The sequence below is a fragment of the Rhinolophus ferrumequinum genome, chromosome 11, assembly GCF_004115265.2.
Source record: "Rhinolophus ferrumequinum isolate MPI-CBG mRhiFer1 chromosome 11, mRhiFer1_v1.p, whole genome shotgun sequence".
Taxonomy (NCBI): domain Eukaryota; kingdom Metazoa; phylum Chordata; class Mammalia; order Chiroptera; family Rhinolophidae; genus Rhinolophus; species Rhinolophus ferrumequinum.
Window position 1 is genome coordinate 35,311,818 of NC_046294.1, and position 13,028 is coordinate 35,324,845.

The window sequence follows — 13,028 nt, forward strand, 5'->3', positions numbered from 1 at the left end:
TGAGGGATAGGTCCCGACAGAGGACTATGGGGATGGCAGGAGCTAGGGGCCTCCCTAGCTACAGGTGGGAGCCATCCTAGCTCTGAACCCCAGCTCTCCCCTCTGTGAGTGCTACATGTCCCGTGAGAAGTGGTTGGAGAAGAGAGCAGATGTCAAATGGGACCCTCCGGGACAATGTGGAGCAAGGCACAGGCGGTCCTGGCCGTCCAGGCCAGGGCTTGGCATCAGAGACGTCTAGGGCTGAAACCAGAGGCAGGTAGAACCCACAGCACAGTCATTGGGGATCGGGGTGGGTGTGTAACCAGCACAGGCTAGGTCAGAATTCTAGTTCCAGGTGGGTGGGGGAGAGCTGCAAGAGTAGACAGGCTTCAGTACTAGAAAGCAGATGATCAAGACTGACTCTGCCTGCCAGGGCATAGGCGGGAGGCCAGGTGCTGGGACTGGGCCGGTGTCAGAGCCAGACAAGCAGCAGTGAGCCTAAGTGTTGTTGAAATTCTTAACAACAGTAGTATTAGTTAATAGTTACATAGTGTAGTATGTGTGAGGTATTCTAAGAGCTTTCTGTTTACTCATCACAACAATACTGAGTTGGGTGCTACTACTGGTCCATTTTACAGATGATAAAACTGAGGCATCAAGAGTTAGAGTAAAATTTCTGACCTCTTCCAGGACTGGCAGCATAACCCTCACATTCATAGCTTGAAATCAGCTACGATGGGAGCATTTATACCATGGAAATCAGCAAATGCTGCAAATCGGAGCTTTTTAAATTTTTGCTTCTTTTTGTTTTTTAATCCCTTCACCCTTTTCACCCAGCTCCCCAACCCCCCCCCCCCAATCTGGCAACCATCAGTTTGTTCTCTGAATCTACAAGTGCTGGGCCCTGTTCTAAGCATTTTACATGCGCCTCGTGTAAAAACTTTGTGTAAGGATCAAAATTCATTTTATCTCCATAGATCCCTCTGAAGTGTAGACACTGGTATCCCCATTTCACAGATGAGGAAACTGAGGCACAGAGAAGTCAAGTGTCTTGCTTAAAATCAGGCAGCCAGTAGGGGAGACTTGATTCATGCTCGGGCAGATCCCAAAGCCTGTGCTTTGTAGTGTTTTGAATGAGCTATTTATACATGCTCAAACTCTAGCCCCCTTTTCATTTATTTTGTTTAAGAAATATGTCTTGAATATTTGCCTGGCGCCAGATAGAGTATTAAGCATGGGAAACAGGAAAATCCATATAAGAGGCTGTAAACCTAATTGTGTAAATAAAGTCTGAGCCTGGGGTTGAGGCAAACTCAGTGTGAAGCCTGGGTGTGCCACTTAACAACTGTGTGACCTTAAGCAAGTGACTGGGTCTCTCCAGGTCCCAGTCTCCACGTGTGTGGGGGGACGATGGTAACTGTGTTTGGCTCATAGGGTTATAATGAGGAATGAGGTCATGCACAGCGCTTGGCACAGTACCCAGTGCACAGGAAGCACGCGGTACAAAGAGGCTGCAGTGGTTATAAACCACAAGTTGGTGAGGCAGGGAAACAAGTTACCAACAGGTAATTACCGAACAGAAGAGGGAGTACCCAGGTCTTCCTAAGGGAGTCAGGGAGGGTTCCACCAAAGAGCTTTGAACAGTGTCTTCGAAGAGCCTTAAAGAGTTTTCCAAGCAGAGAAGGGAAAAGCGGGCTTTTCCAGTGAAGGGAAAAGTGCATTCCAAGACGTTACAAATAAGAGCGAGCATCTAACTGAATGGAAATACCAGAACACCCCCACAAGAAGTGTGATCACGCCTTCACATTTGTGATCGCCTATTTTCTCTTTGTAAATTAAACTGTATACCTGGGGATTAGAGGGGATGTAGAGAGGGAGCAGAGTAGAATGTTTTCGGAGTCTTGGAGAACAGACGGTTAAACCAGATGACCTTTGAACTCTGAAAATCTGCTCTTCAGTTGATCTTCTTTTGGGCTCCTGTCTACCACACAGGTAGGACTATCCAAAGCAGGCACTCCTTATTACAGGGGAACGTGGCCTCAGCAGGATCTGCCCTCTACATTTGAAGGTGAGGCAGCCTTTGCCAGGCTCTGCGGCCCCAGAGCCTTGTTTCCCTGGTGCTGGGAGCGCCCTCTGCTGGTTCCCTGCTGCTCCACCACCATCCACCTCATGAAACCTTGATAGCCCCAGAATTGAAACTTGACCTTAAGGCAAAGCCCTTAAAACTCATTAAATTCAAGTCCTTTGACTTCTGTTTGGGGCTGCTGAGACTCATATGAGAGGAAATGACTGGCCCAAGATGACACAGTGGCCGAGGACTAGAGCTCAGGGTTGCTGAGTCGTTGGCCAGTGAGTGCATTTGTCAGGCCCATAATGTAGCACAGCTGCATTACACACATTCCCCACCCAAGCCAATCAACCAAGAGGGGCTCCCTGGGCAGTTCTTCAGGGGGACAAAGGATTTCCAGTCGTTCTGTTCCTGAGGGGACACACAAAGCAAATGGCCCTGCAGGAGTGAGCTCCTTCAGAGCTCTGAGCAAGGGGACAGGCACGCTAGAGTCTCCCCCAGGCTCCTTCACTAATTCACCTACTGTGTGAGCCTCACTGTCACTTCACCCCCTGAGCCTTACTTTCTTCACCTGTAAAATGGGCGTGCTGCTCCATAGACTTACAGTGAGGAATTTTTTAAAGAGCATACATGCATACCTTGAAGATATTGCGGGTTCCGTTCCAGACCACCACAATAAAGTGAGGATCGCAATAAAGTAAGTCATAATCTTTTTGGATTATGACTGGAGGGTCTTGCCTTCAATTTTTAAAAAAATGCAACATCTATGGAGTGCAATAAAGCGACCTGCAATAAAATGAGGTATGTCTGTATATGTCGCAACAGCTGTAGCCTGCTGTTTCATTCCTGTTCACTCTCTCCCTTCAGAGCATTGTTTTAACAAAGGCCAAAAGAGAAGAGAGCTTAAGAATATATACTGGGAGGTGAGGGGCAGATCTGTCATTACTAACTGTGTGGCCTGTGGCAGGTTACTTCACTTCTCAGAATCTCCATTTTCTTATCTGGAAAATACAGGTAATAGTATGTTTCTCCAAGGGCTGTTTTAAGAATTAAGGTCCACCTTTTCTCTCTGGAAAGGAAGAGGGAAAAGGCAAACCAGAGGAAGAACATCACAAATGAGCATCTTGGTCAGTTTCCCGCCCCCTGTCACCCTTGTCGTACTGAATTTCTTTCTGTTTTTTGAACGTGCTCTGCTTTCTCTCAACTCCAGGCGCCTGCACGCGTCCTCCCTCTGCCTGGAACACCCCACCAGCTTTTCTCTCATACCATAGCTCCTGGCCCCTACTCCTCCTTCATGGGCGTCACAGATTTATTCCTGGGAACCTTCCTTGATTCTGCTTCCTTAGGGGCCTTGTAGGTGCCCCCACAGCACCCCACAGCGCCCCCACAGCAGCCTGCATTTCTCCCGTCAAACGTGCCATTGCCTTTTGCTTACCTGTACTCCCCCATGGTGCCCTGAGAGCCTATAGTTCATTGTATTTCCAGGGCGTCGTGCCATGGCCTGTATATAGTAGGTGTTTAGTAAACACTCGTTGAACAAATGAATGGTCCAGTCCTTGAATCAGCCTCACATGAAAGATAGAAAAGTCTGAGGAGCCTGAACCCCTCTGCAGGCTGGGCCTCTCCAGCACCCTTCCTTCCATCTTCCCTTCCCTTGGGTCTCTGCCACGCTCACGCCCCCGTCTCCCACCAACAGAGCAGGATAGAGGAGAAGTCATCATTTATCTGGGCACATCCCAAGCAGAGAACACTCAGACCCTGTGTTTGGGATCCAGAACACTCCAAGTTTGCCGTCTGCTCAGACGTGGGGACAGATGGCTGGACAGTGGACAGCTGGGCAGGGAGGGTAGGCAGCTTGGCAGGATAGAAATAGCAGTGAACTAAGGATTGGGAGTCCTGGGCTCACAGCCTATCTGTTCCACGAGTTTGCTGCACATATCAGTCTGGGTCCTTTGGTTGCCAGCAACATAAACTGACTCTTAGTAACTTAGGCAGAAAAGCTACTTATCAGAAGGCTTTGGGGTATGACACAGAATGACAGGAACTGACCTCTGATCTTGGGCCCTTCCAGCGACAAGGGACAGGCAGGGTGCCAGAGGAAGAGTAAGGTAATTCCCAAAACGAAATCAGGATTTTGTTAACTACCTGAAAACAACTGTTCACACACTATGTGACCTGAGGCAAGTCACTTAGCCTCTCTTGCCTCAGTTTCCCCACTTGGATGTTCTAAAGCTGACATCTCGCCTCCATTCACGTCTCCAGTGTTTCTTGCTGAGACAGCTTCCTGCCCTGGTCCCAGATACCACCTTTCCCCATCTAGACGTCTTGGGAATGAATTATGAGGGAGCCAGGTGAGTGAGTGTGTGGTTCCTTGCAGCTCGTCTCACTGAGGAGGGCAAGCCCTCTCGGCGTGCATGCTCTGGGACCATGACTCATTGCTCGAGGTAGTCAGCCTGATGATTTGTTCTCCATGGAACCGGCATGTCCTCTGCCCCTACACGCTGAACATGCTGATAGAAATCTGGATGGCACGTGGGCTCTTCCTGGCCATCGTCTGGCTGGCTTCTCCAAGATCCTGCCTTGCCCTTTAACACGCATGTCGACAGACTCAGGCTCTGCACTGAACACTTAAGATGCAGGGGTAGCTGAGGGGGTGGGGAAGCTCTGAGTTACTGGAAACCTGGTGGAGGAGCCAGGTGCATAAACAGCTAACTGTAGCAGCAAAACAAAGTGAGCGGCAGAGGGAAGTGAGCTGGGGGTGTGAGGGAGCCCAGAGATGGGAGAGTTTGCTTCTTCCTGGGAGATCAGCGAGTGCTTCATGGAAGAGGTAACCTTGAGAATGAACACGATTGGGCAGGATGGGGAAGGAAATTCCGGGCTGAAGGAACTGGCGGTGGGAGTGGACAGGTCTGACTCAGGAAATGGAGGAGTCTGGTGGGGTCGGGCTTTGGGAGGGTGGCCCGAGATCTGTATCGGCAGTGAAGGGTGTCTGGAGGGCACTGGCAGCCAGTGTGACATCCAAAGTAGAAGGCATGTCTGCCTGGGGTTGGATCAGGAAGCTCCAGGGGGCTCAGCCTCCCACCCAAGAACCCTGGCTTCAGCATCCCAGCTCCTCCTCGTCCCTCACCCACCTGGGGAGAAGGCTCAGGCTCCTCTGCCTCCCTCCCCAAACCTGTCAGCTATTTCTCTGCATAAATCCTGGGCAAAGCTGGCATCTGTTCAAGGAAGCCTCCTAACAGCACCCACTCGTCCCCCACTCCACCCCCAGACAGAGGTGAGGTGCTCCCAGCCTATCTTGGACAGGCTTCTTAGAACACGTCACCCAGCCCACAGCAGGTACCTGTTCTGTCTACCCCCCACAGGCCACAAGCTCTGAGAAGATGGGGCAGGCTGGTCCAGGCCAGGTCTCTAGCACCAGCACGGGTGGAGTGGCTGCGTGACACACATTACCTTCACACGTACGAATGGACAGATGACGGTGATGACATTCAAGCTACAGGGAGCTTTCTAGAGTCTGACCAGTTATTTTATAAGTGAGGCCTCAGGCCCATGGTGAGACAGAACCACTCAAAGTCACAAGCACGTTGAAAGCAGAGTTTGAAAGAGAAGTTTGGTTCATAGCACTATTCGCAGTAGCCAAAAGGTGGCAACAACCCAGATTCGGTCCATTACCTAATGAATGGATAAATAAAAGGTAGTATATCCTTGCAGTCAAATGTTATTCAGCCAAACAAGGAATGAAGTACTGCTACAACTGGGACGAACCTTGAAAATGGTATGCTGAGCGAAAGACACCAGACACAAAAGGCCACATGTTGCACGATTCCATTTATATGAAATATCCAGAATAGGCAAATCTATAGAGACACAGAGAAGATGAGTGGTTGCCAAGGGCTAGGAGAGGGGAGGCTAGGGAATGAGTCCTTAATGGTTTTCTTTTGAGCGGATGAAAATGTTCTGGAACTAGATAATGGTGGTAGTTGCACAACATTGTGAATGTATTAAGTTCCACTGAATTGTACACTTTAAAATGGTTAAAATGATGAAGTTTGTTATGTGACTTTTACCACAACAAAAGAAGGAGTCATTTGGGACCAGATCAGACGCCACCAGCTGGGTCTAATGTCCATTCCTCAAACACACCTGCTGGTCCGCCTTCCTGTCATGGGCCTGCCCCGTCCAGGCCAGGGGTTGGAGAGCCTGTGGCACCCCGCAGTGTGGGGGAGCCCCATGGTCAAGTGGAAGAGGGCTGTCCCCCAGGAGACAGGATTCCTGGCAGCCAGGCCTGCTTTTTGCTCATGTTCCCCTGCTGAGTTCTATTCCCCTCCGTGTTCCCATCCCACTGACCAGTCTGCTTCCAATTACTGCCAAATGTTCCGTCCATCTCAGGCTTCCACGCCTTGCTCTTGCAATCTGCACTATGCAAGAAGGTGTTTCCCTTGTGACCCCTCATCCACCTAGAAACGTCCTTTAGGAACCAGCTCCTGTCTTCCCCTTGGAGAAGACTTTCTCTTCTTCCTGCCCCCTCACCACAAGCTGAACTGAGCCCTTCCCAAGGTGTCACGTGCATGAGTCAATTAAAGCAGGTATGGGTGCCATCATGTTTGCACATGTGTCTCCCCAGGGGGACTGGGAGCTGTGGAGGGAGGGCCTGGCTTGTTGGTCACTGTATTCCTGGGACAGCTCTCGTGCCGTGCACATAGGGGTGCTCAGCAAATGCTTGTTGAATGAGGCAATGGCTTTGGGAAGGATCTCTTACCTCCCAGACATTCTCCACCAGTGAAGGAGAGACAGGCTGGGCGCGATGTCCCTTCATCTCAGGGTTCTCTGGTTCTAAGCGCAGCAGTGGTGAGTGGTCACCCCAGCAAGTTTCTGTCTGTTGTCACAGGCCAGTTTTCTGCTCCGGTTGCCTGGCTGATAAAGGAGAGAGAAGGAGCCTGCAGCTATTTCTGCTCTTGGCAGGGAGGAAGGAAGGCAATGCCCAGAGACGAGGTTTCTCCATCTAGCCTGAATGGACCATCTCTTCTCTTTGGAAATCTAATTAAAACCCTCCCCTGCAAAATCTAGACATATGGGTTTGGGCTGAGGTTGCCTGGAGTCCTTCAACTACAGGACCGAGCAGCGGACTCTTGCTCCATTTTCTTCTACAAATGCAAGGTGCTACTCTTTCTGCTTTTCTGATTATGAAATTAGTCATTTTCTAGGAAGCTTATTTATAGAGTCCTCTGCACGCATGCAGCACCAAGCTATTCTGAACACAGCTTGGGGCCAGGGAGGCTTAAGGTGTGAAAGCAGCTGTGAGTCACCCCTGGGGCCCCTTCCAGAAGTATCTGGATACTTTGGTTACCTTTCTGTACCCAGCTGGGGGCCAGCCCTCATGGGTTGCCCTCTAGCTGGGGTGCTGTTTAGCATAAAGAAAGAAAAAGCTCAGGATTAGGAAATGTTTTCAATCCCAATCCCTGCACGATGTATGACCTGAGGCGAATCAGGCCCCCATTCTGTGCCTCAGTTTCCTCCTCTGCAAAATGAGGGGCATTCCAGATGTGTAATTCTGTGACTACTGTGGATAGTAGCTCTGGAGGAGGGTTCCAAGTAGCTTAACAAAAATCTGCCCGCAAGGCAGCTCAGATAATAGCCATGTTTGAGGTTCGCGGTGTTTTTTTCAAGAAGGACAGACCAACATTCTTTTTTTTCAGCAAGTATTTATTTATTGAACACCTACTATGAGCCAGGCACTGTGTGAGGCTTTGAAGATATAATGGTAAATAAAAAGGAAATGGTGGTCCCTGCCCACATGTAGCTTGTAGTCTAATGGTTACGATAGATGTTACTCAAATAATAGAATGAATTAAAATGAAATTTCAAACTGTGTCAAGTGCTATGAGTAAAAAGTACTGAGCTGGGGGAGTTCTGCAGGCAGAGAGAAAAGTATGTATAAACTCACTGTAAGAAAAAAGCCTATCCAGAGTGGCCAGAGTGCAGAGATCAAGAAACATGAAATCAGGTTGAACAGATAAACAAGTGTCAGATCATGCAAGATCTAGTAAACTTTGTTAAAGGATTTTTATCTTTGTTCTAAGCACAGTATGATGCCATTAAAACAGTTTTTCAAGGGAGGTTATATATTAAATGTTGAGTTTTGAAAGAGTTGATTCTAACTCAGGCCTGCTCCATTCGGTTGTGCAGGTTGTAAACTGCACAACCTATGAAGCCATGTGTATTGGAGCATATGGAGACTATTTTGGAGGCCAGCCTGAATGGATGCTGGAGACCAGTTAAAATACTGCTGCAGTGATCTAGGCAAGAAATGCTGGCTTGGACCAAGATGGAAGTGGTGGAGAGGGAGAAAAGTAGAGGGACCCAGGAGACATTTAAAGGGCCTTGACAATAGCAGACCTCTCTGCAGGAGAGCTGAGCTCTGGGATGTGGGATTCTCAGACACCCTGCCAACTGCAATGAGGAAAAAATAAAATAATGCAGAGCCAGTTGCGAGCACCTTAACCCAGCCTGTCTGCCCTTAATTGTTTCAGATCTGCAGCCAGGCCTGAAATCAGCCTTAGGACCAGTCTGGGAGGCAGGACAGCAGGACTGGTGGGCAGAGAAGCAGCTGACCTCTCAGATTTCTTGGAAGTGTTATGCTAATGAGGCTATATTAAAGTTTCTCTTGGTTGCCGATCTCAGAAATCAAATCCCACTCACTGGCTTAAGCTAAAATGCTGGAATTTAGAGGAAGGACTCTGAGGTATCTCTTGGTCTTGATGGACATGTTACCCATTCAGGATTCAGAATGGGCAAGAATGCGGCAGCCCTCAGCAGCAGATTTTTTTCCGACCTTTAATCCAGGGCACTGTGGCTACCGTGATTCAGCACCAGCGACTGAAGACTCCAGGCCCTCTGGAGTGCATTTGAAAAGTGCAGGCAAGACAATCTGATTGACCCAGGCTAGTGAGTGTGTCCCCCCTGGATCAGTCAGCTGGGAAAGCTAGACCCCCCCATAGTCCCTCATAGTCTCGAAAGAGGGCTACTTCTTCTGCCTATTTCTGGAGAAGAATTTCGCATCCCGCTGTCCACTGCCTGAGGCACTGGACACTTGCAGGCTTTGGGGGGCCGGACACAGCCTGTGTCTTACCTGGACCCCTCTTCTTGCTCACCCATGCTTTCAACTATGAAACCCACAGGAACTAGGAAGAAGAACAGCGCAGCGGTAAGAGCATGAGCCTAGAGTCCTAGGCTGTAATTTCCTACCCAGCTCCACCTTGGGGAGCCAGGTGACCTTGGACAAGTTACTTAACTTCTCTGAGCCTGTTTAATGACCCCTAATTCATGGGGTCATGATGGAGACTCAGTGTAATAAAGTTGGTAAAGTGCTTTTCACATAGTAAGCGCTCCTTCCATGGTAGAGATGATGGTGGTAATGATGGTTATCGGGCTGCTGCTGCTGCTGCCAATGATTGCTCACGGGAGATACCTGCAGAACCCTGTCCCTGCCTCTGCAGCCTGACCCCTCGGCACGTTGGTCTTGTCCTCAGGTCCCCCTGATGGGGTGGGGTTATTCAAAGGGACACCATGCAAGAAAGGAAGGCTTTTTACCTTTGCTCAGGCTTTTGTCTGGATCCCAGCTCAACAGCATCGTCTCATGTTTTTCGTCCTCCTGCAGGAGGGAGAGAGAGAATCACGCTGCTGATGACTCCGAGGGAGGGGCCCTGGACATGTGCTGCAGTGAGAGGCTGCCGGGTGAGTCTTCCCAGCACTCAGGTCCCCCCCCACCCAGGCTTCTGAATGGAGGGCGAGAGTCCCAGATGTCACTGGGGCTGAAGTAAAGCCTGGTTAGCTGTGAACTTGCTGGAGAGGAGTGACTCAGCTGGTCCGTAGGTCTTCCTTTAAATGAGGATTTGTTTTTGTAATCCCTGATGTCTTTCTGACCTGTCATCATTTGGAGCTGCTCTGGGCTGAGAAGAGCGGGTCACTGAGGGTAGACTGGGAGGATAGAGAGAAGGGTGAAGAGCTGGGGAGTCCAGGACTGATCAGAACATGACCGCTGCCCAGGAGTGTGTTGGGCACACTTTAAGAGGTAAGATTAGGAAACACAAACAACCTTTCTGTGGCATGAACCCAGGGTGGGGTGGATGATGTGGAGAAACTACCTGACAGCCCTGCGGAGAAGCCTGGATGTGAATGTCACCTTGTGCTGTTTGAGTCTGGTTGACCACACTCGGGGGGAGCCTGGCTGTCTGAACCAGAGGCCATTGCGGTCACCACAAAGACTACCAAGCCACTCCTGCCCATGGGTGGCAGCATGTCCCATTGGTAGCTCACATACTCAGTTCGTGATAACAGACTTGGAAGGAATAAAGGGAAGGAAAGTGTGTGTGTGTGTTTGGGTTGGGGGGGGTTGTGTGTTTTTTTTCTTTTTAGAAAATTTTTATTGTTTTTTTTCTTCTTATAACAAATATCCATTGTAGAAATATTAGAAAATAAAGATAAATGAAAAAAAGAAAAGAAAAATCACCATAATCCTATAACGCAGCATACATTTTCCTATCTCCTTCCAAACCTTTTTCTTTAAAACAAAAAAACCAGGCATTTGAATTCTAATGTTGAAGTTCCAAACCTGTAGCTTATCAGAAACCTCATGATTGGCAAGGAACCTTAGGATGGAGTTTTCAATGACACTCTTTCAGGTAGACATTTAAAACAACTAGGTATGCCTCTAAAGCAGGAGTGTCAAAACTTTTTTCAACGTTTTTTACCAAGGGCCATATTCAGTGAAATACACAAACAGCCGGGCCGGGCCACTCACTCGAAGTGAAGTACTATTGCCTCACCTGGTTTATTTAAGTAAACTAAATATATTTTTGGAGTTTGCTGCGGGCCAATTAACAATGGATTGCGGGCCGCAGTTGGCCCGCGGGCCGCAGTTTTGACACCCCTGCTCTAAAGTGATGACTCTTTGAAATAAGTGGTTATTTTCTTCACACCATGAGCCATTGCCCCAGCTACTGTGGAAGCTCCTCAGGCGGCAAGGTAAGCATGGAGTGCAATTCACACCTTATCCAGTAGGGGGTGCCATTGCTCAAAACACTGGTCTAGGATGGATGCCACCACTGCACAGGAGTCGTTGGTGAGCACCGGAAACAACTAGCTTGAAGAAAAGAATTCTCCAAAGGGATGTGAGAGCTGTCTGCGATTATCTGAAAGGCTGCTTCGTGAAGGAGGCAGCCGATTCATTCTGTGTGTGTCTTAGGAAGATGGCATAAACCCAATACATAGAAATTAAAGAGTGGCCTGTTGGCCCACGGGATGCAGAACTTTTCTTTCTGAGGGATGCAGAACTTTTCTTTCTGACTCTAAAAGTGGTCCAGTCATAGAACTTGATAATTTTAAGAGGAAGAAAATGAACGTTCCATCACTAGAGGCATTCAAATATTTTCTGGATAGACATTGAAGAGGAAATTTCCACAAGGGGTGGGAGGTCGAGATGACATCAAAAATCCCTTTCAACTATTGAACAGTTCTGTGATTCAGATATGAGTCATAGAACTCGGAGGTGATTCTACAACCAGGGATGGCCCCAGAGATTAGTGTGGTGTAGAGGAGATAGAGCATGGGGTTTGGCCTTTGAGTCTGGCTGTTCCATTTACAGGCTGTGTGTGAACCTTGCTGGTCCTCTAGTATCTCATTTGTAAATGCAAACAACAACAATGAATATTTATCTTCACAAGGGTTAAATAAATGTAATCGCACACTTATTCAACAAATATTTATTGAAAACCTACAGTTCTGTACTAGGTTCTCTACTGGGTGCTGGGAATAACAGTGGTAGCTAAAGCAGACATAGTCCCTTTCTTGCTTTGAGTTGCTTCTGGGAAATGGGGTGAAGCCACAGCAGAGAGGCTGCAGCATGTTTAATTCTACCGCTCTCTCCCATTCCTCGCTGAGAGCCAGCCACCCATGTCGAATGGTGGAGGAGCACTGGTCGTCTCCACCGGAGCTGGCATACTGCCTTCCTCAGGCTATGTACTGTTTCCAGTGCTTTTACACGTATATCTCATGCAATCCTCTCCATTAACCTAGGAAGTTAATGTCATTTGCTATCCCTATCATATAGTTGAGAGGACCAAGGCCCAGGGAGGGTAGTTTGTCTGTCCAGATCCCTTACCTACAGTTTCCTAGAGTGAGCATTTACGCCAGGCAGTCTCTCTCCAGAGCTCATACTCCTGGCCACTACCCCATCCTGTCTCCGTTGTCACCGTGGAGCCACCATCATCTTCTGGCATCTTGCAGATTAAGGCAGAAAGAGCTAAGGTGTGTCTGTCCCCAGGGAGGAGTTTGGAGGAGGTGGCAGCTCACATACCTGCCAGTTTCCCAAAGGGCAAGTTGTGTGCCCCTCTCGTCTCCCACGATGCCATCTTGAAATGATATTAAAGTAACTTTTTGTCTGTTTCTTCTATGGGACCATGAGCTCTGTGAAGGCAAATACCTCTCTATTTCACCTCCATGTGCAGCCTTCATTGACTCATTTCTTAATCCACTCACTGGCTATTCATCCAGCGCCTGCTGAGCACTCTTGTAAGCCCTGGAGATTCAACAATGCACCAGACTGAGAAAATTTCCACCCTCGTAGAACAGTGTTGTGTACTGGTTAAGAGCAAGGACTCTGGACCAGGTGTGGTGCCACCACTCGCCATTGGGGTGATCATGGCAAGCTACTTAACCTCTCTGTGCCGCCCATCCACAAAAATGACAAGAATAATATTCACGGCCACATAAAGTTGTTGGAGGATTAAATGAATTAAAAGAGAGAACTTAGAACAGGGTCTGGTCCATAGCAAGTGCTGCACAGGCATTTGCTACGAAGGGAAAGATAGACAAAATAAGTAAAATACCGGGGGTGCCAGAAAAATGTATACACATTTTAAAAGATGTTATCTATATCTTACTTTCCGAAGTTGAATTGAATCACGGTAGCAATGTGTAGCAT

At 48.5% G+C, this 13,028-nt stretch overlaps 1 protein-coding gene across 1 annotated transcript in view; it reads left to right on the forward strand.

Annotated features, from left to right (window-relative positions):
* PTPN5 (protein tyrosine phosphatase non-receptor type 5) overlaps positions 1 to 13,028 on the forward strand; it is a 55,314-nt gene that overhangs the window by 9,130 nt on the left and 33,156 nt on the right. The window contains exon 2 of the mRNA XM_033121110.1: positions 9,705 to 9,781. Within this exon, the coding sequence (XP_032977001.1) occupies positions 9,757 to 9,781 (25 nt within the window). The 5' untranslated portion in view covers positions 9,705 to 9,756. The remainder of the gene's footprint in view (positions 1 to 9,704; positions 9,782 to 13,028) is intronic.